Source organism: Sciurus carolinensis, chromosome 14 (genome assembly GCF_902686445.1).
Source record: "Sciurus carolinensis chromosome 14, mSciCar1.2, whole genome shotgun sequence".
NCBI classification, from domain to species: Eukaryota; Metazoa; Chordata; class Mammalia; order Rodentia; family Sciuridae; genus Sciurus; species Sciurus carolinensis.
Window position 1 is genome coordinate 33,013,955 of NC_062226.1, and position 25,074 is coordinate 33,039,028.

Below are 25,074 nucleotides of genomic sequence, written 5' to 3' on the forward strand. Positions count from 1 at the left end.
TACTGCAAAGCAGTTGGCAGTGTAATTATAAATAATTACTTCTATGTACAAGGAGACTGCTAGTTAAAAACAGATCTGTGACAGATTCTTATTTAAAATCAAGGAGCTTTTTTGTCTATGAACAATCAACTCCTAATTACTCCATGTTGTTTAATACATACAACATGCTAAATACTAACTTATTACATTTTCTTAAAGTCTTGTATAGGGACACACCATGTATTCAAGGATACTAAAAAGTTAGGACTGATCTGGAAGTTACATAGGCAACTAATAAAAGAAAAAAACAACCACAAACAGGAAGTTTGAAGATGCATCACAGGTTTAGGGGCTTATGTAAATGTATAGTGAAGAAAGGCTAACACAGGACAAGGGAAGTTTGTTGTCTTTCTCCTCATCACTAGATGCTAGATAATTAAAATTAAAACCCAAATCTAGGTTGGCCATATTATCTATATTGGGTTACCCTAACCCATATGAATACTTGAGAATCTTTTTAAAATGAACAATGTTCTTCTAAAGACAAACAGGCCTAATTTAGATCTCTATTCTCTCTGCTTTACTCTTTTGTATCTTTAAAACCACTTGAGAGGAAGCATCAATAGGGAAAGCATCCCAGAAGTTATATATGCAGTGAACAAGGGAATTAAGAAATGAGCAGTATGCACACATTACAAGAGATCTTAAGCATGCAAAAGACCTAAAGACCACTGCCTAAGAGTCTCACTCTTTCAAAAATGGGGACTACTTTATAATCTCATTACAGTTTAAGAAGGAGCCCACGTACAACCTATAATTAAAACTAATGCAAAAGAGGGTTGAGGTTGTAGCTCAGTGGTAGAGCACTTGCCTAGCACATGTGAGGCACTGGGTTCCAGGCACTGGGTTTGATCCTTAGCATGACATAAAAATAAATAAAAGGTATGGTGCCCATCTACAACTAAAAAGCAAAAAAAAAACAAAAACAAAAAAAACAAAAACAAAACAAAACACTAAGGCAAGAGGGATTAGGTTATCTTTCACATTAGAGCTACTACAACCCAGTTCTTCACTGTCTTCCCTGTAGTTCCCAAGTTAAAGTCTGAAAGAGTAGAGAGAAATTTTTTCCTGAAACATGGTCATGGTGCTGAGTAATAAACATGAATTCAAAACAGGGAACACTTAGCTTTACCTTTTCCTCAATGAGTGAAAGAATTAAAATAGGAATTCTCAACAGACATTTTACTCATTCACAGGAATGAGTCCTATGCATAAGGTGGCATCAAGGCTTTAAAATGAATATAAAAGAAAGACGGCCCTTTCTGCTATAATTCAACAGAAGATGGCTTCTGCCTAGATAAGTTCAGAAATGATTCAGCTAACAATAACTATCAGAGAAAGGAGATCTTAAACTAAGTTTTTTTGTTTAGAGTTTTTTCTCTTTTTTTTTGTACAATGTTGCAAATTGATGCAGTATAACAGAATTTTCTTCTAAATGTTTTCAGTAACACCTGTCAATTGGACATAACTTTAAATTTGCCAAGTGCTTTTACACAAACATCTTGTCCCATCTGAACTTCACAACAGCCCAATGACATACTAGGAAAATTCATCACTTTCATTTTAAAGATAAAATAAATCAAGCATGTGACATCGGCTAACTGCCCAAGGCACTTACTAAGGGAAGGCTAGAAAGAGAAAAACTTTCAGACAACAGAGAGCTATGGTCCTTGATGGACTCAGAAATAAAAAGTATAAAAAGAATAATTCCATTCTTATCTCATGTCTATATTTTAAAAGGTAAACAAACATACTCTTATTCAGAAATCAACTGCCATCCACACAGCAATGCCTTGTAATTGTTTAGGTGGACTTGTGAGCATAAGCTGCTTGATGACCCTAGGTATAAGTTTGGCAATAAAAATACAGGTGCTAGGGACCGATTCGAAATGATCTGCAACCACACCAATTTTCTGTGACTTCTGTCCTTTTCATAGTTTTGAACCAGAAAAACCTATGAGATTTTTTCTGGGAACCATTTGAACTTTAAGAATCAATGAGAAACCCTAGGAAAGCCCTAAAATATCCTTTTGTCTACCACTTCTGTCCACAAAGACTTTCATTATCTTCTGCACTACGGCTGCTCCTTCTCAGTTCAACCTCTCATGGCCTCCCTCTCAGGGCTTCTGTGAGAGACCTGGGCTCCAGTACAAGCCTGTTATAGCAGTCAGGGAAAGAACTTCCCTGTTGAATATGTATTGCTAAATTCTACAGAGGAAGGCTTCAGGTGGAATCAATTTCCTTGTGTTACTTAAATGAATGAACAGAGATAGTCACACCATACATATTTGTTTGCTTAAAACAGGCATTTGTCATTACACGAATTTTCCATTAATGTGATTTTATGATTCAGAGCTATCTTCCTCAGTCACTTCTGCTTTAACATTCCTTTATTATCACTTGATTATAAAATTACTAAAATTTTCATTATGTATATTTTCAGATTTTCATTTTCCATGAATTTGGCCCTTATATAAAGTTAATTTATAGTTTTCAGAGAAGAGTATATCACATTTAAAAGTCCTAAAAAAACCACTTTAAGTATTTTTATCAATGGTATCTGTTTCATATTTCTGATGAGGAAACAAAAGCCCAAAGAAGAAATAGGTTTTAACCAAGTCCATCAATGACAAAGTATCTACTGCAATCTAGAGCTATTGATTTCTCACCAAGTACCAAATTCCAAAATTGTAGGGTGTAGGGGCATTCCTCTCTCCTTCCAAATCACATCTAAGAAAAAGTAGAAGACAACTTCCCATCTCTTTTAAAGTAAAGTATTGCCAAAATCTACCTCAGGATGATTCTGGCAATTAGACTATTTCTTATCCCACAAAAATCAACCAAAAAACTTGATAAAAGCAAACATGACAGGGGTCATAGAGCCACAAAGCATATTAAATAGTAGGGTGGTCAGACTTTTTTTTTTTTTTTTTGAAGAAAATGACTAAAAATTCATTAGTTTAATGAAAAGCCAGACCTGAGCTAAATAGCAGCAATTACATCTGAAGTTAAAATAGCAAATAACCTGCCTAGTTCCAAACATTTCTGTCATGCCAACTTCAGTCAAGCCTACATTCAAATACAAAAATAAAGGTGCTATATAGTCCTGAGTAGAATAAGAATCTAATCATTTAAACATCTTTGAACTTCAGCATTATCTGTATTGCACAGTTGTCCCTATCTTTTCTATTCAATGTAGTAATGAGAAGCAAATGAGATTATATAGGCGAGAATGCTTTAGAAGTTATACAATTGTGGAGCTGACTTACTGACTTGTTTCAACGGTAAAAGCAAACTCCAATTTGTTTATACTAAACTAGCCACAGATATAGAACAAGCTTAAAAGTCTTTAAGTAGGGTCATACCTGGAATAGGTTTTATATAGGGTCATACCTGGAATACTAGCCAGGCACAGTGGTGCCTGCCTGTAATCTCAGTGGCTCAGGAGGCTAAGGCAGGAGGATCTCGAGTTCAAGGCAGCCTCAGCAAAGTACCGAGGCCCTAAGCAACTTAGTGAGACCCTATCTCTAAATAAAATCTAAAAAAGAGCTGGCGATGAGGCTCAGTGATTAAGAGCTCCTGGGTTCAATCTTTGTTACTAAAAAAAAATTTTTTTTAATTAAAAATAAAAAACCTGGAATACTGTTTGCACTATCCAAATTTTAACAAACAAAGCCAAATGGCTTAGCCAACTAATAAATACAAATTTTTAAAAGACTAATGTTATGTATAACTAATAAAAAAGCAACAACAAAAAAACTTCTTATGAAAAGGGAGAAACAATTACATTACCTGATCCAGACCCCGATGTTGTCATATCATAAATTAAATCTTTTAATGTAGTACCCTCTGAAATAAAAGGGCGATCTAATGAAGGATCCTCTTCATTTGGCACTCGATGGTGAATGACAGTGCGGTTATGGCAGATATAGACCATCAACATGAGTGAGATGCAGACGAAGCAGACTGGTCCAGCAATGACAGCTGCCAGCTCCACGGGACCAAGGCCAGGTGACTGCTTTACTGAAAAAGGGCCTCAAGTGAAATAAACATCAACAACAGCAAATAACAATGTAGAGGTGGCACCCACATCTTCCTCACCCTCCTCATTTCCTACAATTGGCTACTGCTACCACTTAGTTATAGATCTTCATCACAGCAGCCAATCAGGCTCAAAGCCAGGAGAGCAGATTCAGTCTTCCCCCATTGCCTCCCCAGCCCTCTTCATGATCACAAACTCTGTCAATATCTTCTTACTCTTCCTGTGTTCTCCACTCATCATCTCAATTACAAGGCCACTATCACCAGAATCCTAGGATCTCCCCATTTGTCACCTCAGGTCACTAATAAAGGAATCAATAATCTAAAACAATGTGCATTAATGTCTTTTAGAATTTGTTTTTTGCAGTAATGGGTACTGAACCCAGGGCCTCTTGCATGAAAGGTAAGCATACTACCAATGAGCTACATCCTCAGTTCCATTTTTTTCCCCAAGTATTTTTGGCTTGTCTTCTTATTCTAAGACCAGTACATGCTTATAGCAGGGGGGAAAAATGCAGATACAAATAAAAAGTGAAAAACATTATCTATCACCTCACCATCTTAAAACAGTTAACATTTCAGTAGAAGTATTTTCAAATTGTAATAAAAAGAAAAACAAAAATTTTTAAAGTACCAGGGATTGAATCCAGGGGTGCTTAATCACTGAGCCACATCTCCAGCCCCTTTTTTAGGTTTTATTTTAAGACAGTGTCTTGATAAGTTGCTTAGGGCTTCACTACATGGCTGAGGCTGGCTTTGAACTTGAGATCCTCCTGCCTCAGCCTCCAGAGACTCTGGGATTACAGGCATGCGCCACCATACCCAGATTCAACAATTTTTTAAGGCAAAGCATATCCTTTGTTTTTTTAATGATTTATAGACATATATGTATTTTTTCCTAGATTATTTTAACCACCTGAACTTTAAATTCCAGATCATTTATTTCCTCAATAACTAACATTTTGCATTGTTTCAGAACCACATTAATTATCATTATTTTGACATGCATCCGGAGCTTGACTGATTCACTGCTCACTACCATTTCTTTTCGTACATCTTACCTATTCTTCAGATCTTCAACTGGATTAATTCCTTATGTAGACTCCTATTTCTAGTGACTTCTTTCATGAATAATATTTAGATCCTTATACATTTAGTAACTATCTAAAGATGGTTGTTGCCTTTGTATACAAAAAAATCTGGGTTTATTTCAAGAATTCTGAAAATCAATATAGAATGTTCCATTGCCCTCTTGATACTTAAAAAAGCAGAAAATCTAAACAGTTTTTTTCCTTTTATAGGTAACCACGGTTTACGTGCCCTAAATGCTTATAGATTTTGTTTTCATTCTTGAAAATCATGCTTTTAAAAATTGTTTGTATTTAAGTAATTAGTTTTTCATTAATCTTATCTGACATTTTTCTCTCTTCTATTTTCATGTCATTTTCTGGAATTCTAATACACATATTGTGTCATCTAGAACTGTTCCCCATTTCTCTCAATTTGTTCACCAACTATCTTTTTCTCTGAATTGTAACAATTTCTTCAGCTTGGATATAAAATTACAAGCATCCGTCTGCTGTTAGCTCCCAATATTGCATTTTAAAAACATCCATCAACTAAGCTTTTCTCTAAAAGCAATCTTTTAACAATTATGAAATGTTCTCATTTTGTAGTGAACAACTAAAAACAGACCTTGGGCTGTCTAAAAGTTCTTCCCTAACAACTGGAAGCTTATTTCATAGGATGACATCTACTCTAACTTATCCAGTTCAGTCTACTTCTTTGAACCACTGAATCCTTTCATTTGATTAATTTTTTGCTTTGATTATTTTGAGTTGGAAATGAGGAGTTTATGTATGTTTAGCATTAAAAATAAGGTGCCTTCACAAAGTTTTATAAATCTCTATTCAGATGTTGAAAATCTGAACAATGGAAATGGAAAATTTGGGAATTATCACTTTCTTTGCAATTTTAGAATTGTAAGTACCTATATAAATGTCACAAAGACATTATAGGCTGAGAGTGCTATCACAGGGAGCTGCATTAGCTTGCTGAAACCAGGAGGGCTGCCTTCCTTATGTAACTAATGGGCCTGGCCTCTTTCCTCTGAGCTACACAGCCTTGTTTCCTACTTTAATCAGCATGTGGCTTGGATCAACTGAGTGAAGAGTTAACACTGAGGTCTGACTCTGAACATTGGTCCTAGAGGCTCCCTAAAAGAGGAAGGCATTTGCCTCTGTAATCTAACCTTACCCCAGTCCCTCAACTTAAGGTTTCAGTGGGATTTTGCAAAAGGTCCTTTCACTCACGTCCTTTTCGTATGGTAGGTCAATTCTTCACCAGACTGGTGTCATCTGTATATAAACTAAAGAAGTTCCTCACAAGTGTTGGCAATGTGAGCAGCATTCTTCCATTAATTCTGCTAGTATTCATGTAAGTTTACACCATTTTTATATTCCTTTGATTATTACAAAGGAATTTGGGGAAAGTGATAAAATATTTAAATATGTGCTCAAACTTCCATCTTAAACTAAAACTTTAAAAATTAATCCAATCCTAAGAGTTGATGAAATCTTCAAATTGCTGGCTCCACCAGGACATTTTAAAATGTAAACTATGGGTGATGCCAAAAATCTAGAAACCATGTATATTTAACTTATACATAAAGGTCATAAAACAAGGTGAAATTACAAAATGAAAACATATAGATTTAAGTTCTACTTTCAATTCCTGCTCATTAACTGTCTGTTTATTGCTTTTATAGGCAAGAGCACTACACAAAGAAGAAATTTATTCTGAGCACAAGGCAGGGAGACTGTGAGGACAAGCTGCTACTTTGGGACTTGTCAGAATTTGCTTTTAAGAGGCCACCCTATTAGGTATAATAAATCTCACTGAAAGTACATGCTGGAACCATCTTCTCTAACAACACATATATCCAGGAGTCAGGATCTTGGTTATTCTTACAACTCTCCAACTATGAAAAAGTCATTTCCTATTTCTACCTTAAAACAAGTTACATTGGACAATTTCTATAATCCCTGTCTGTTTCTGAAGGAATTTCTCTGAAATCATAGTCAGAATCTAAGCACATTTTTTTGTGGAAGACAGAAAAGAAAAAAAAAGAAAAAAAATTGTACAACAACTTACCAGTAGTTGGTAGTTCTATTTTATTGCAGTGGTCCTGATTGCAACAATATGTTGTAGTAACAGACCCAGTTTTTGAAGAGGGTGCACATACAAATGGTCTGTCTCGAGGAATTAGGTCAATTTCAGCTATACACATGCTATTATGTATAACTTTGTCTGTAGTCTCTGTGACAGAGACAAAGCAAAGCCCATCTGTCACACAGGTAAAATTATCTTTTGTACAGAGGTGGCAGAAACACTGTAATGCTGGAAAGAGAACAAAATCCTATTAAAAAAAAATCTCAAGATTAACAGCTTAAAATTATCCAATATTTTATACTATTATTATATTCTCAACCTTATTATCGCACAATTTCAATGCACTATTCAAAAACAACTCTGCTCTTAGACCTTCCAAATTCTATTGAGAGTCACATACATGTGAAGCCCAAGGAAATAAATTTGCAAACAGACTTTTTCCTAAAAATGTTTCCAAGTGTAGAAAAATGTTATGCAAAATTTCATAGAGATAAAAGCACTGCCCCCCTATTTGAAACAAAGTGCATTTAAAATTTTAATTTAAAATTTTAAATTTTAAATACCTGTTCTTAGTCCCATACTGCATTCACATACATCCCCACTGGGGAGCAAATGTGTGAAATCACTAACACCATTGTGGGTTGGAAATGCCATTTCAGTGGATTTATGGTAATGGAGTAATGCAAACAGATTCATACTGAGTCAGATACTCTTTATTCACCTTTGTGCAAACGCTGAGAAAGACATTTATCTTCTATCTAGGATGGGGGTATTCTCTCTCAGTAAAGTCCATCAACAATTCAAGTATGTATGCTCCAACCTCATAGGCAACCTAGTTACATAAATAACTGGAGAAATACTAGTTCCCTGTTCACTATGTCTACTTGATCTTCACAGCTCAACTCCAAGAATGACCCCTGTACGTAAGTCATCTAATTATCACCAACAACCCATATACACAGACACCTACATACACTCAATCATGCTCTCTAATAAGGTTAAATGCTCCCCAAGGTACACACTGCTTACCAGAACTGCTAATTTTGTTTTTCTCTCCCATATGAAACTATAAACTCCTTGAAGCCAGAGATCTGTGTTAATCATTTCTGTAAATCTATCATCAAGCACTATGCCTGATACACAGCAGCATTCAAAAAATGCTTGTTGAATGAACAACAGAATGGGTACTTACATCTCACTATATTCTCATGATGTTGCAAAGTACAGATATGTCCTTAAGTCCAATCAAACTTGCTTCAAACTCACTGGCAAGGGAAAAGGAGAAGTCCAGATACAGGAAATGGCCGTTTAAGATGAGACCAGTTATGAAGTGCTAAGCAGACCGGCAGGCCAGAAGAATGCTAACTCCCTGAACAATACAGGACTAACAATACAGGATTAAGTCAGCAGGCCCAAGTTGCTCAAACCCTGCACATTCTCAATAAAGCCCAATCTTCAGGACTAGCCTTGACTGGTTCCTGGGAGATGGGTTTCTAAGTCTTTGGAATATTCTCCCTGATAACAATGTTTCTGTTTGCCTGAGGTCTTCAGTACCAATTTGATAATTTATGCTACCAATATGATTTATAGTGCATACCTCTCTTTGATGTTGGAGCTGGGAGGGCAGTAAAGTCTGAGTAGCTGAGGTCAAGTCACACAGACTGCAAGCCTATATGACTGACCCTCCGATAAAAACCCTGGACTTCAAAGCTCAGGTGAGGTTCCCTGGTTGGCAACACTTTGCACACATTGTCATGTGTTGCTGTTGAGAGAATGAAGGCCATCTGTCAACTCCATCATCTACTCCACCCTCTGTGGACACCTGGAACCTGGACTGCACCTCTGTGCCTTTCCCCTTTGCTTATTTTAACTTGTATCCTTTCACTGTAACAAACCATAGCCAAGATGATAATAACTTTTCTGAGTTCTGTGAGTCCTTCTACCAAATCATTATGCCTGAGGGTGATCCTGGGACTCTCCCTGACTTGCTAAACTCACTCAGGAATGTCAGGTTCTCCTCAACCAGCTGTTTCTTGATTGCTCCTATAATTATCACACTTGTCTGCTATCTTTACAGACCAGCAGTTTTGCCATAACCATCATAAAAAAAAAAAAAAGTTCTCTTTCTTCCTAGACACTTATTTGACTTAAATCTTCCCAAGTACGAAGGGAACTCAAGAAAACTAGAAGACACAAAAAGAACCTAAGTTAAAAGAGATAGCTGTTATTCATGGTGATATTTGCTAGAGTATAAGACCCCTGGGTATAATTTTCTAAGGAGGAATTCTGAGCTAGGAATTCATGGTCCAGCTTCTCAAATACATGAATCCCATCAACTATAAGATCAAATGTTAAGTATCTGCATTTTAAGCAGAAAGTCTGCTTTCAACAGAATGCACAAAGGGATCTGTAATCCACAAAAGATTAAAACCAGGCTGGAGTTATAGTTCAGTGGTACAGCACTTGCCTCACATGTGTGAGGCACTGGGTTAGATCCTCAGTACCACATAAATAAATAAAATAGAGGTATTGTGTCCATCTACATCTAAAAACAAATTTTTTTAAAAAACACTAAACCACCAATGCTGTTATCATCCTCTCTTGAATCCTCCTTGCTCATAAGTAGTTAGTTGTTCAACCTATGTAGTCTAATTATTACCTTTACCAGTTACTCTACCAAATGCTTAGTATGCAAAACTCACAGTCACAGCCCTCAAAGAGTTCCAATGACAACAGCAGGAGAGTACAATACAATATGGCAACTGCTACATCTAAAAAATACTGACATGAGTAAGTTCAAAGTATTCTAAGACCACCATGACTGCCGTAGTATACATAAGGGCTAAATAAATACTATGTCTAACAATCAAGACTTACTCTTTAACTATTAAGATGATCATGTCTTTCTTCACCTTGGGTTTACACACACTCTCTCAGTTAAGTTTAAACCCCTCTCTTCTGCCCTCTCATCCTTTAAGATTTTATTCAAACAAGATCTTCTCCAAACATGCTGTATACATCTTGCCTTCAGAAAACTGAGAGCTCCTTTCAATATGTTCCCACATCCCTCTGCATACCTTGAAGACAAATCAATCTATTTACAGTTTGCTGTTAAAATGTCTCTCATTACCTTAAGAAGGGCCATATTTTGTTTCATTATGTCTTTCAGTTCTGGATCTCTAGATAAGGATCAGAAAAACATTTGCTAAAACAATGTTTCTGATACAAGAGGTCACAAACATAGCGGGAAAAGGAGCTTAAGATAGTTGTGTACACATTTTAAAAATATTTTCATTTCAAAGATAATCCCAAAACAATAATAAACATTCTGGATGTTCTGGATCAGAAGTAACCACCAGAGCTAACCAAGCACTGTTGCTAAGCTTTCACTGCTGCTTCTGCAACTGTGTGAAGATCTCATTTGGGTCAAATGTCCTTGTGGCATACTTTACACAGAGAAAAACTTCACTGTAATTATAACAATAAGAAATATAGAGAACTTGAATCATAGGAGCATTTGGCAATACAGAAACAGCATAAACAAAAGCCAAAAGCCTAACAGCCAATACCAGGTACATAATATATGGAAATCCCATAAACATAATATATGGAAATCTTTTATGAATCCTAACTTTGTAGTTCGATTTGCAAAAGTTCATTAGTACTGAATGTGGTTCTAAGTACAGGATGATATTTCTCCATTCTCACTTCTGGAAATAATTAATTGGTTTAGAAAACTATTTAGTGAAGATTTCAATAATATAATATTGTTAACCTTATTTTCCAGTGAACAAAACAGCTGAGATCTCATTAAAATTGATATTTGAGGAATGTTTGCGGGCAAGTGTTTTGGTTAGGTATCAGGTCTCATTATCCTGAACTTACCAACAAAGCCCTGAAGTCATTAGGATCATCTTACACAACACTAATGATGAGAATAGGCACTTGCAGCTTTTATTATCACTGAAGTTAAAACACTGAAACAGATTTGAAATGGAATCAGACCTAAGGCTATTCTTTTTCTACTGTGAAACCTAACATCATCTGTCACACTGAATAACTGAATTAATTTGAGTTTTTTTAATAGTTGTCTTTGTATTTAATTTGAAGATTTGATTTATAGTGGTAAATGAACCAGAAACACAAGGGGGTTGTATCTAGTTTCATGTCTATGCAATTTATGTAACATCATGAAAAACACATTATGTCAGTACTTTTTCTTTCAAAGAGATTATTACATTATAGCAAACATGAAAAAAGAGTGCACTAAAAGGCTTTTCTTAACTATTCTTTCTATAAGAACAGGTCACTAGACAAATATAAACATCATACAACATAAATTTATCCCTAGTGAATTTTAAAATTCTATTTTGTCACTCTTAGTTATCTTGATTAAATACAAGATTATTGTTATGTGACATGGCAAAACAGTTTAAGGAAAAACTAAAACAGAAATTTAAAGATTCCCATAAACATATGAATTTTAATTCCCATTTCTCAAAAATTCAAATTAATTTTATCAATAGATCTTGCCCCTAGCTACATCTCCATCTTTTACTAAGCTAGGTTTTAGTTTTAATTTTTTAATGCATGCACACAGCAAAATTTCATCTAAAAGAGGTATAAAATGATGTGTCCTTCCTACCCATACCCAGAGCCCAAGTTCACCTCCACACTCTGCAACACCAGGTCACAATTTGACTCTTCCATTGTATCTGCAATAATTCATTGAGCATCTCTAAGTGCCAGGTATTATGTGAGCTACCGGATATAGGGATGAATAACAAAGTTATCTGCACTTATGTAGTTCATTAGGGTAGATGAGTAAGGCATTAAATAGATAATTAAAACTCAGTACCAAGGAAAAGAAAGTACCTCAACTCTGCTGAGGTGGAAAATGTATCAAGAAAAGTTGCACAGGGCATTCAAGTTGGAACTTGGAAAATGTGTACAATCTGCTAGATAGATACTTATGGGAAAGAAATTCTGACTGGGTTGGTGTTTGTTTGTTTTGAGGGTGGCTTTGTTTTGTTTTTTGTTTGTTTTCCCTCGGTGGCAGGATTTCAACCTTAGTGGTCAGAATACCAAGTAAGTTCTCATAGTTTAAATAACTATTCAAGATGCTAAATAAAATGCTTTCACGGTTCAGCAAAATGAACATACCTACACAACGTTTTACTGAGATCATCAAATGAGATACTATACATTAACATACTTTGAAACTAATACAAATTTTATGTAATTATACAGAATTACCACATATGATAAAAACCCACCAACAATGAAAACTTCTTCACAAAAGTGGTACCTAAAATTCCACTGTAGAATACTAGGTTGACAGAGCCACATGAAAACTTGAAGATCAACTAGCTGTAATTCAATTCTGTTGTATTATGAAAATGAGGAAACCAAAACATAAGGAGAACCAAAAATGATCTGTAATGATACTCTATCCAGATTACAGGTGGAGGTGAATTCTCAGTGGATTATCATCATGAACATGAATGAAATAAATGTGGGTACTTTCTGTACTGGTACCCCTATGCTAAGTAACTCTAAACTTTAAAGGTTCCCTGGTGGATCAAGGACAGCTTCCTTCTTAGACCCCTAGAATTCAAAACTTTTCTGCTTGACAGCAAAGAAAAAAACCCAAATTCCTTGCCTAGTACCTTTCTACTAAATTGTCCAACTTTGCTACCATGCTCCTATGCTCTACTAGTAGACATAGCTTTCTTAATTCTGGGACTCACGTTTCCTCACACTTCAGCATTTCCGAAATCTGGATACACCTCACAATCAAGATAAAAAGGAAATTCCAGTTCCTCCAACAGACAGGCAGGACAGAAGGAGTTGCTACAACCTATCCATGTGTAAATTTGGCTATGCATAGAAGGTATTATTCATTTAACCATCACTTTATAATTAATCTGCCTAGGGAGCTCTTCTGCAACTAAAATTTAACTTAAGTTGGGTCCTTATTAAAAGGTCTGCATAAAAACTTCCCTACACTCAGTATTAAAAGGAAAAGCTATTATGTTTGCAGGAAAGCATGAGTTCCACGCCAGGAAATCCAAATACCAGCAATGAAATTTCTAAAGATCACAGAATAAATGAGAATTTTCAAAGTCTGTAGATGTTTGTGTGAAGTGAAGGACTACCAAAAACCAAACACCTAGCATGTTGAAGAAAGTGATAATTATAAAAAGAGACAGCAGGACCATTAGTTATCTTCACTGTATTACAGTCCAGAGTGATAAATCCCAAGTGGAGGTTCTGGCTCTTCCTCCCAACTACAAAGGATTATTATGGTTATCTCATTTCAAAGTGTCTGGAGGGCACACTTGGAAGCACTGTTACTTCTATACCTCCAAGGATTGATTCATAAGTCCATCTGTCTAGAGAAGTGAAGAGCAGAGAGATTTGTATAGTACATGAAGTACACATTTCTATCACCCTTGCCAAAGAAACAAAAAAACTGCATCAAAAACCTCATCTTCCCAGGCCTGAAGTCAAAGTGTCTACCCAACGTTAACCCTCTTTTTATGAAACCACTTTAATACTCTTTTCTTTCCCAGCTCTTGCTAATTGCCCTCTCTATCCTTCCATCGCCTACTTTCCCCAATCCCAAACTCTACTGAAACAGCTCTCTGAAATTCTCTGGGGATGACCTTCTGGCTGAATTCAATGTTCTTTTCTAAAATGTCTTAGGATATGAAACACAGTGACACCCTTCCTTTATTAGTTGACATGAAATTACACTTCCTGAACTTACTGTGCTTTCAGTCTTTTGCTACATTTCAAATCTGCATCTCTGAACTTCCTGGTCTTTCACCTGTGCTCCAAATTCATGTGCAACTGCCTCCGGAAAATTCCCTGCTAGGCTTACTTTCTAATGTAAAGCCAACATATTCAAAACCAAATATAGTATTACTCCTACAATTCCATGATAAAAAACAAAAAACCTGGATCTAGGCTCTTTCTTGCTGAGACAGCTCAGCAGCTAAAAAGGAAGACTTCTCTGATCAAAGACAGCAATCCAATCTTTTCAGCATTCTAACTTTTCAGGTGATACCCGTTTCCCTTGCCCTGACCACTAGTACACAATTATACTTTATTTTGCAGTGAGTACATTTCCACATATTACAAACATACACAAACAGACAGATGAAAGACCTAAACAAGTTCTTTATTCAGTCCACTTAGCTACAGTTAAAAGCAGATCACACTACTGGTAGCAAAGGTGAAAGAAAAAGTCAGAAGGTATAAACAAATTCTTTCAGGTACTAATGTCAATCCCTTCCATCATCTAACCTACTCTTCTATGCCAGTTCTCCTGAGTCATCTTCCTTCCCCCTTTTCTCCATTCCCAAGGCTGTGCCCCTCTCTCAAAGAGACCCCTTTCCTCTTTCTTGGCCCTCTTACCTGGCTTAAGTGCACCAGGTAGATTCTTTTTCTTCTTTAACAGGCTGTTTCTGTGCAGACTAGGTTAAAACCCTGACTACCTACTCCCTTCAGCCTTCTGCCTGTTTTGTTCCTCAAGCATTCAACTCAACCCCCTGGGGATTACCCTGCAGCAGTAATGTCAAAGTGAGCTTGTCAAAACACAGAGCAATCTAATCTAAATGACTCCTTTTCTCCAAATTTAGGGTTTCAGAATAAAAATGTAATTTTCCCAGGTAAATTATATTTACTTCTGCCTCTTTTAAAGAACTTAAGAAGTATTATTTATAATGTTACTCATATCTCATCTGAGAAGAATGGAGGCACTGCTGGATTCCCATCCACTTTTTTTTCCACAATACCTTCATTTTCTGATCTCTTATGCTCCATGGAATTAGCTAATAAAATGTTAAGTGATATTGGAGAAAGCAGCACTAAGAATAGGCTGTCCAATGGCAAGATGAGATTTAATAGAGGGGGACTATCACAAAGGCTCTCGTTTAAGTTCAAAATAAAATAAATTACACAAGTACTAGATAAAAGATCTACTTAGCAGACTTGGGAAACTGTTTAACAACAAATTTTAAGAGAATCGGCAATATTTACAGTTAACTATATTCATGATGGTAGGAAAAACAGGGCACAAAAATCCCACAAATGTCCAATATGACAAGTATTTAGTGTCACTCGAATATGAATCTGCCACATCAGTCAGAAAATCAAAGAATTAAAGTAGTAATAGAAAGTTACCCTAGCTATGGAAACAAACACCTCCTTATATAGATGTAGCAACTGAGTCCATATATCTTACTACAATACTAAACTATGCCAGCCATGGTAGCACACACATGTAATCCCAGAGGCTGAGGTAGGAGGATTGAGAGTTCAAAGCAGCCTCAGCAACTTAGTGAGGCCCTAAGAAACTCAGTGAGATCTTGTCTCTAAATAAAATATTTTTAAAAGGCCGGGGATGTAACTCAGTGGTAAAGCACCCCTGGGTTCAATCCCCAGTACCAAAACTACTGCAACAACAAACTAAACCATGACACAGAATACAGTAAATTTTGTTTCATAAAAAATAGTTTCCTGGGGCTGGGGATATAGCTCAGTTGGTATAGTGCTTGCCTCGCAAGCACAAGGCCCTGGGTTCAAATCCCCAGCACAGCAAAAAAAAAAAAAAAAAAAAAAAAAAAAAAAAGTTTCCTAACAACTACAGCTTTTCCCTACAATGAAACTGGCTTCCTCAAAATGTCATGGTTTCCTTTTCATTAAAAAGATTTTAAGAAGACACTTAATGACCAATAGTCAAAGATGAAGCAGGGAATCTTCCACACTGAATGACAAGTTGGTCTAAAATCTCACACTCCATTAGTTTAGTAAGATTGCTATTTTACAAGTTATATCAAGTCAGAAACCCAAGTTTTCATTTTACAACCTACATTTTTTTTTCATGGTCCCAGGGCCTTGTGCTTGCGAGGCAAGCCCTCTCTCTACCAACTGAGCTATCTTCCCAGGCCCTGTGAGATTCTGCAGGGTAAGGACTGAGTGCTTTTTGCATGTCTGTGTCTTTAGGTCTTTGCTCATTATTTGGTACACAGATAAATCCAGTGTGTTTCTTGAACAATCACAGAATATTTCATTAGCATGCAGGTAGTTGTTACCACCAGAAGACTCAATAAAATAGCAAAGCAAGCAAATTTTCTCTTTCATCCTTTACTACCTTCCTTTTTGAAATTCTTTTCCTATCAGTGCTCTTCTTTCAACTACCCCAAATTCCCACATAGGTACCTCCCTCCAGCTCATTCAATGTAATAAATCTCACTACAGAAAAACCTTTTCCTCAATATACATGGAGAGCAATAGCATATGTCCAAATAACAAATGAATAAACCATCTGAACCAGAAGGAATGCAGCATATTGTAAATGGCTTATATGCTGTTATTAATTTCATAATTTTTTATATTATATTGTTTCTAACCTTTACTATGTATCTATCAACAGAACTGGGAAGGTAAAATGATGGTACTACTATGGAAGACCATGCAGCTATTTATAAAAAAAGAAAAGATGATGTTTGTTATGTAGCAATGTAAGCCATTTCCTTTTCACTTGTATTAAGTGAAAAGCCACCATGTAGAACAGTGTATTTGATGTATAGCAACATCTGTGTTTTAAAAAGGAAGGAAGGAAGACAAATACTGACTTATATACTGTATACTACAAAGTGTCACCCTATGAAGATACAAAGAAATAGGTAACCCCGCTCCCAGGAAAGGAACTAGGTGCCTAGATGATAGGAGTGGGAATAGACTTCACTACATATCCACTTACACTTTTGAAAAATTTGAATGTATTATACCTACTTGAAGTTATTAAAAAATTAAAATGCCTCTCTATACGCCATCCTTTTTCCCTTGCTCCTTCAAAACTGAGACTCTTCATATTCATCATATGGCATATAGCCACTTTACACTAATTTAAAATTTATGTTCTTTCTAGAAAATAATTTGCCAATATTCACTAAAAGGTTTTTAAAGTTTACCCCTTTTGATCCATTCATTCTTCTCCTTAGAATTTGAAGAAATAATAGATGACAGCAAAGATACAGGCACACAGATGTCTATTACAATTTTATGATGGAAAACCTTTATGAATGACAATGATGACAGAATAAATTATGATACAATCATAAATGGAAGACTATATGAATATTAAAACTTATACTCTAAAAGTATGTTTGAGAGAGGCAAATGGACATGTTATCAACTGAACTGGAAGAGCAGAAGTAAAACTATGTATGGTGCAATTATGATTACTGTTCTGCTAAGTGACTTTTTTGTTTTACTTCAAAGAGTTGAGGGGGTACGTTAACACAGAAGGCAGATGTGTGCACTCAATGTTACCAAAAGTCCTAAAAAGAAATGGGAAACTTCTATTTCTGCCAGTGAGTGTTGAAGCAATAACTGAATTTCTTACCTTTCCCCAATCCAAACATACTTTTATATAGTTTCTTATTAGATTTTAATTTGACCCCTTGGCATTAAGAATATAGTTATTAAGCTCAAGGAATCCAGAGACAAAAAGACTTAATTTGACTCTTAGCTTTGCCAGTCATCCACTAAGTAATCCTCAGAAGTGACTTAACTTATTTGAGCCTAAATTTCTTCAAATTATTTCCTAAATTTATAATAGTACCAGTCACAGAAGGTTTAAGGGTTAAATGAAGATTTGAGAGCTAAAACATACACAGTGCCCAATATCTAATAAAATGCTCAAAATTTGTTTATGCATTCATTCAACAAGTATTTCTTTAAAGCTCCTACTATGAGCCAGTCTGTGTTCTACATACTGGACAGAAAATCAGAGCTAGCCTTTAGACAGCTCTAGGAAGCAACACTGACAGAACACAATGTAAACCACAGGCACAAAAGCAGTGAACCTTCACAGGAGCGATTATCTCTCTTCCAAACAGTTTTCTAGTAATATGACTGTTTGAACAGGGTTAACCTAAGAACTTTGCTGTAGTAGCATGAGAGGTACTTTCAGCCCCAGCATCAAAGGTGAAAGGATGTCATTGTAAAGTTTCAGGAGACAACCTGGTCCTTGGTGTAGGCCAGGATTTTCTGTAGGGGGACCTCCAATACCCGCTTCACCACCTTCTTGATATCATTTTTAGCAGCTTTTTCCAAGCAGTAAGTCAAATCCATGACCAACACATTGGGATCAGGCACTCTGAAAGTCATGCCAGTGAGTTTCCCATTCACCTCATAGATGATCTTACAGCCTTGGTTAACACCAGTGAATATACTGATGATATTTTGGGCAGCCCCATGGCCATCATGCCACAGTTTACCAGAGGAACTGTGGTCATGAGGCCCTTTATGATGATAAAGTTGCCATGCCTTACCCAGAGATGCTAAACAGTGGTACAGGAAACACAACAAACTTGAGGTAGCTACCTCATGGTTCTCACCCTTCACAGACTTGACGGCATCAGCAGAAAAGGCAAAAACAATGACCCTTTGGGCTCTACCCTTTGAGAGAGCCCCAGTCTTCTCCATGGTAGTGAAGACACCAGCAGACTCCATAACATATTCAACATCAGCATCACCCTATTTGATGTTAGTAGGATCTTGATCCGAAAAGATGAAGATGGACTTTCCATTGATAAAAAGCTTCCAGCTCTTGCCTTGACTGTGCCATTGAACTTGTTATGGGTGGAATCATACTAGAGCAAGTAAACCATGTACCTGAGGTCAGTGAAGGTTTCATTAATGGCAAACAATACCCACTTTGCTGGAGTTGTGTGACCAGGTGCTCAATACAGTCAGATTCATTTTATTCAACCTTCACCGTCATGTCTCAGAGACACAGCTAATACTACATAAGAATATGCAGTAGTTTGTCAAATAGGGAGGAAGAGACAGTCCACATACTACTCTTAATTAATTAATTACCTTGGTAAGGGCAAGCCGAATCTAACAAAACTTAAATGATGAAATCGAGTTTGAGGAATATTTATGTAGCCTTGTGTGTGTGTGTGTGTGTATGTCTATGTGTGTGTTTAATAAAAAGGATAAAGGAGAAGAAATAATTGTAATCATGGGGAAAATGAGTATTTGAGAACAGAAAGATTCAAGTTTATACATGGATAAAAATAAGAGGGCAAAGAATGAAAGCAAAATGCACGATGAAAAGGAGGAGAGAAAAATAAGGGGGGAAAAAAACAGCATTTGTTCATCGGAAAGCAATTTGTAGTGCTATATTACATAGTTAGTTATATTTTCAGTATCAAGACTAAATTTACAATGCTCTGGTGGGATGTGGAATCAGAATTTACTTTTCCTCATTGAGAAACACAAGCAAAACTGGTGGCCTCTGAGTTATGATTATTTTTCCAAATGTGAAATGAGATAAAATAACTAAAACTACTTTAACTTGTTTATTTTGGTAAAATAATTATATATAATTATTGTTGAAGGAAATCTACAATAGCCCATCTTGATGTTTTATTTAAATCTGCTGCACACTGAATAACAAAATTAAAATGTCAGTTTCTCAACTGGAGAATACTCAAATCAACAGCCATGTGCTAAACAAAGACACTCAATTAGAGCACATTATAGTTCAATTTGGGAATGAATACATCAAGCCAAAAAAGAAAAAAAAAAACATACATATTTTGTGCATGTGTTTGTGTGTGTGTATACACAAATGAAAGATCATAGTTTCTGCTTTTCTATCTCTATGTTCCTCTTCAGGTACAGAGATATCCCCCATGTTCAGGGCTCACAAACAAATACTTTAGTTCTAGCTTCTAGCAGAAAAAGTCAGTTTTGTTTTTCTCATGAGACCTGTTTGTACTTCAATGCATATTTAAGGATCTTATATTGTAGAAATGTAATAGGATGCCTGCACAAGGTGTCCTAGAACTATAAATATACACTATTATGTAATCAGTGAGGTTCACACCTAGGAAATCTAGATGCAATAGTTATCCTGAAGCATGTGAACAAAAATAAGAAGATTCAGTCCTTCTAGTGAGCACAAGGAAACACTGGAACAGACCTAAAGTACCCAGTAACTGCAGAATAAGGAAAGTAAATCATGAAGTGATAAAAATCAATTGTTCACTTTATTTCCCAACGGTTCCTATACAAAAACTTCTACAACAGATTCTTCTGAAGTACAGGAAGTTTGTTTTTCCCCCATGAAATGAGAATACCTCTAACCAAAGAATGCCTCTCATGCTAATGCATGTGGGTATCTTTTATATCAGTATAGGACTGGGACAGTAGGCCCACACTCTGCTTAAGTGTGGTCTCTCCTAAAGTCATTATTCCCAACAACCATCAGTCAGAAATGACACAGCTTTTCAAGCAGGAAACCCAAGCAAAAACACTCTAGACCTGGCCTACTTGGGACTGTTTGAAGAAAGGTATATGTCTGACTCTGTTCATCTTTGATGGTAGCACTCTGATGATGTCTGCCAAATGGAAATAAGCCAAAAAGATAAGAACATTAGGAAAATGCTTTGTAAGCCAGGTTGAATAGTTTAAAGTTGCTCTCTATTCATTATCCCCTAGCTTTTAGCAAAGCTTGATTTAAATGTCCTAGCCTTACATCAGCTGTTCCATTGGCATGAGGGAAAGACCAGTTTGTCCAAACTTGAATCAGAAGTTTAAGTTGGACAAGAAAGATAGTGGCAGTAGTACTAAACTAAACCCTGAATACATGTTAAAGAGAAAGCCTGAGGCAGGAATGGTGGCATATACCTGTAATCCCAGCTACTAGAGAGGCTGAGGCAAGAGGATCTCAAGTTTGAGGCCAGCCTCAGCAACTTAGCAAAACAGTTTCAAAACAAAAAGTAAAAAGGGCTGGGGATGTAGCTCAGTGGTAGAGCATCTCTGGGTTCAACCCCCAGTACCATAAAAAAGGGGGGAAAAAAAAAAAAGAAAAGAAACAAACAAGCCAAGCCTGAGAACAAGAATTAGGACTGCCAGGTCCAGTGATACCCCTTTACCCACTTGGAGATTCTCTGTGCATTGTAATCTTGGAGTTTTAATGAAAGTGGCAGGCTCCTCATGAATTCTCAGTAACAGGCAATGAGATCTATGTAAACTATCAAGTTTCCTTATTTGCCCTTGCTGCTAGAAAAGTAAAAGTTAATTATCATGGTCAATTGTCAAAGCTTTCCTCAGTTAAAGTTACAGATAACTGTTCTCTTTCTTTTCTCCTTTTATTTACTCGTTCTTACATTTGCGGTCACTGGTTTCACCAAATTTTTTTATTTCAAGCTTACTAAACTCTTTTCTGGAAAACAGCTAGAACATGAGCCAATCAATAAGTAAATTTTTATCACACAACAAGGAAGTTACAAGATAGTGCTCATTTTGAAACCATGAATCCTGGGGAAGGTTTAGACTGTATGTTAAACAGTAAACAAGTAAGTTGGGACTACACCTAAAAGTATAGAATTCTAGAATAAAGAAACAGAGCTTAGAGATAATTAAGTCCAACCTTCTACCTAACGCAAGAGTTTTTTCCAGTTTCTCAAAGAGAAGACTATCTAGCCTCTACCTGGATATTTCCAGAGACAGAGAACATACTATCTTATAATGTTCCATTTCACACCAGCTACTTTTGATAGAAAGTCCTTCCTCACACTGAGCTGAAATTTGCCTCTCGCTACCTATTTCTAGTTCTCCCAAAGATAATCTTCTACTTATTTAAATATGTAATTTGCACTTATATAATACCAACTGATGTCAAGCTTGTGCTAGGTACTTTAAAAACACTGCATAAACTATCTTCACAAGGACCGTGTAAGTTAGAGTTATCCTCCTTTGAGATGTGGTCCCAGAGAGATACACAGATTAGAATATAATTCCAGAAAAAGTATGTCAGGTTTTGACACCTATTCTTATAAACAAAGATTATATTAAACTGCTGGGAACCAAGTCACATGAATTGAATCTGCCTTCAAAACTGGAAGGAAAGCAAGCTTTGGATCAATCTAAACAGAAAATTAAAGATGGTCTAGAGATACAATGGGACCAATGTTTGTCTCATTGAACAAAACAGTAGCAGGAAACACATTTAATAAGAGAGCCATCAGAGAACTCCAAGAGATAACAAAGGTGACATCTATACCACCATAAACATGAGTTGATCAGTAGTGTAAATTCATCTTCCAAACAGAAAACTTCCCGTCATCTACCTTAGCTTGAAACCAGAACAGATTCCCAAGAGACCTACATTTTACTCACTGCAGTACAACCAAAAGATCATGTTTGGAATACATACTGCTTTGGTGTTATGGAGGTGGGAGAAAAATACAAAACATGAATCTGCAACCTAGGAGGGAAGAACACCGTGGTGAGCAGAGCTCCAGACTCAAATGAGGACTTCAGGATTTAAATATTCCATGTAAGGTGGTCTTTTGGGCCACTGGAATCCAAAAGAAAAAGAGAATGAGGAGAAAAGGGAATACTGGTAAGTCTTTCTTTTCTAGGTTCTCTCCCATTTCCAACCAGGATCCAGTCTTTTATCTTAACTGCCTACTGAACAACTCCTTTGGCCACCTTCACTGCTAACTCAACATGCTCAAGACAGAATTAATTTCCCCTTAATCTTTCTCTCACCAAATTTCTTATTAAAGACATCTTCCAGGTATAAAAATTTCATTTTTCCCCCCTTTTATAAAGTCCTTCTTAATTTCTGCTTGTCTTTTTAAAGTTGAGATCCACTGCCATTTAACAGACATCTACTGGGTGCCTATGATGCACCAGGCACTTTCTATGCACTTGAAATACCTTAGTAAACAAAACAAAGGTACCTGCTTTCATGAAGCTTATATTCTAGTAGGAAGAAGGAAACAATAACCATAGTAATAAAATATACACAGTAAGTAAATACAGTATATTAGAAGGAAGTGTTACAAAACAGAAAAGTAGAGTAGGATATCAACAATTTTTTTGAAAACAAGGTAAATGAACATCACTGAGAAAAAGGTGATGTATGAGCAAAGGCTTGCAAGACATCATGGAAGAGGTTATGGAGATTATGTGGGGGAAGAGCACATATGCAAGGGAAGAGAATAACTCCTCTGATTTGTTTGAAATGCCACAGACTCACATTTTCACTCCATTCCTGATGCCATCAAAACAACTCCCAAACCTCTCTAGGTAACCACCCTGCTCCATTTCCTCTGGGGTAAAAAGTAAACATTTTTCCCATACTAAACCACCTAATTTTCATGATCCGTAATTCTCTCAACCTACCTTTTATATCATGACCTTAAAATTCTTGAAAGGCAACATGGTCCTTCTCCACACATGCCATTCTCCCCAGCCTACAAGTGCTTCCCTTCCAGATGCCATCCACTCCAAACCCTGCCATGCTGCAAGGCACAGAGATCAAACTCCACACCACTTCTGAAAAGTAGCCCTCATAGTTGCTATTATTGAGTCTGAATATATCGTATTCCTTCAGTGTTACATTTCTTTTTTCTTTCTTTCAAGTCCTCCTCCCCACCCCATTCTGAGACTGAACCCAGAGTCTCATGCATGTAGCTCTACCACTGAGCTATACCCCCAGCCCAGACTATTTCTTAAAAGTAAGTCTGTTTCATGGTTTTTTTCCATACTTCCCATCATGTTGATCATTACTAAATATTTGCAAAGGATAAGTTAGCTGTTTTTTCTACAAGTTAATGCCTTTTGCCAACTTAAAAACACTTTAAAAATGTTGTGTGTGTGTCCTGGGAATTGAACCCAGGGCCTTCTACATGCTAAGCATACACTGTGCCACGGAGTTACAAACCCAGCCTCATTAAAAACAAACAAACAAACAAAAAACACTTATTAGCTTTGCTCAACTGAAATAGAATGATTTTTACTTAAAAAAATGCATAGGATAAAGTGTTAATAACATAGATTTTTTTCCCCCTAGTTCAAATGTCTAGTTCCATGCTTGTATTACTTACAGAAGCAAAGTTTTCTATGAACACAAATAAATCAATAAAAATAAGTGATCAACTTCCATTCGACTCATCAGTTAAATTCAAATTATCTTAAAGTATAATGTCAAAGATGGCAAGCACCTGAGTAAACTGCAGTTGTAAAAGAGCCAAACTGCAATTAAGACAAGCTGAAGCAAATTCTCATGGCTGAAAGAAGAAATCCTTTCTGCTGAAGGGGCTTGAACATTATTTACTGTATAAAAAAGAAGCACAATAAATGCAAAAAAGCACTTACCCTGGAGTGCTTACATGCAGGCTGCCCCATTGATTAACAGCATGACCTCAGTTTCCTTGTTGGTAAAATGGAAACCAGAAGCTCTTCTATTTATAAACATTCATAGATACAAAATAGGTCCCAATATGAACCAACTCCTCCTGTCAACTCTGCCTATCCAGGCAGTTGGAGTTAATGGTAACAATTGAGTCTCAGAGGTTGGACTATTGTTAGTCTACATTTGTTCTAATTCAAGTAGGGTTTTTCTTTTATAAATTTATCACTAAAGGATGAAAGACAAAATATTAGCATCCTTGGTTAGTGTTGAAGAGAGTGGAGAAAAAAATGTTTGGTAAAATCAATGTCATCAAAAAGCAGAAATCTTCTGAGCCCTGGTCACCTGGACCGGAAACAAATGGACTTAAAAATAATCTTTTAGGAATTAACCAGCACGTAAGTAAAAAGTTTGTGTACTACTATACAACTATCAGTCAGGGCTGGTTATGAGAATTAAATGGGATAAGACAGGTAGAATGGCTGGCACATAATTATATTCTTTCAAGAAATGCCAAAGCAGCCCATGGGTATATAGTCTGCAAGTCATTTTTTTTTTTTTTAAGTTGGAAATTGTTTCAGATTGCCAGG

The 25,074-nt window shown here is 36.3% G+C and overlaps 1 protein-coding gene across 2 annotated transcripts in view; it reads right to left on the bottom strand.

The window, feature by feature from the left end:
• The window catches only part of Tgfbr1 (transforming growth factor beta receptor 1), a 48,901-nt gene that overhangs the window by 18,503 nt on the left and 5,324 nt on the right, over positions 1–25,074 (bottom strand). Inside the window, exons 2-3 of one of the 2 annotated variants that reach the window (XM_047524726.1) lie at positions 7,234–7,479; positions 3,832–4,062 (exon numbers count right to left, since the gene is read on the bottom strand). In XM_047524726.1, coding sequence (XP_047380682.1) covers positions 3,832–4,062; positions 7,234–7,479 — 477 coding nt within the window. Of the gene's footprint in view, positions 1–3,831; positions 4,075–7,233; positions 7,480–25,074 lie in introns of both variants that reach the window. The other variant, XM_047524725.1, reaches the window with a different exon arrangement.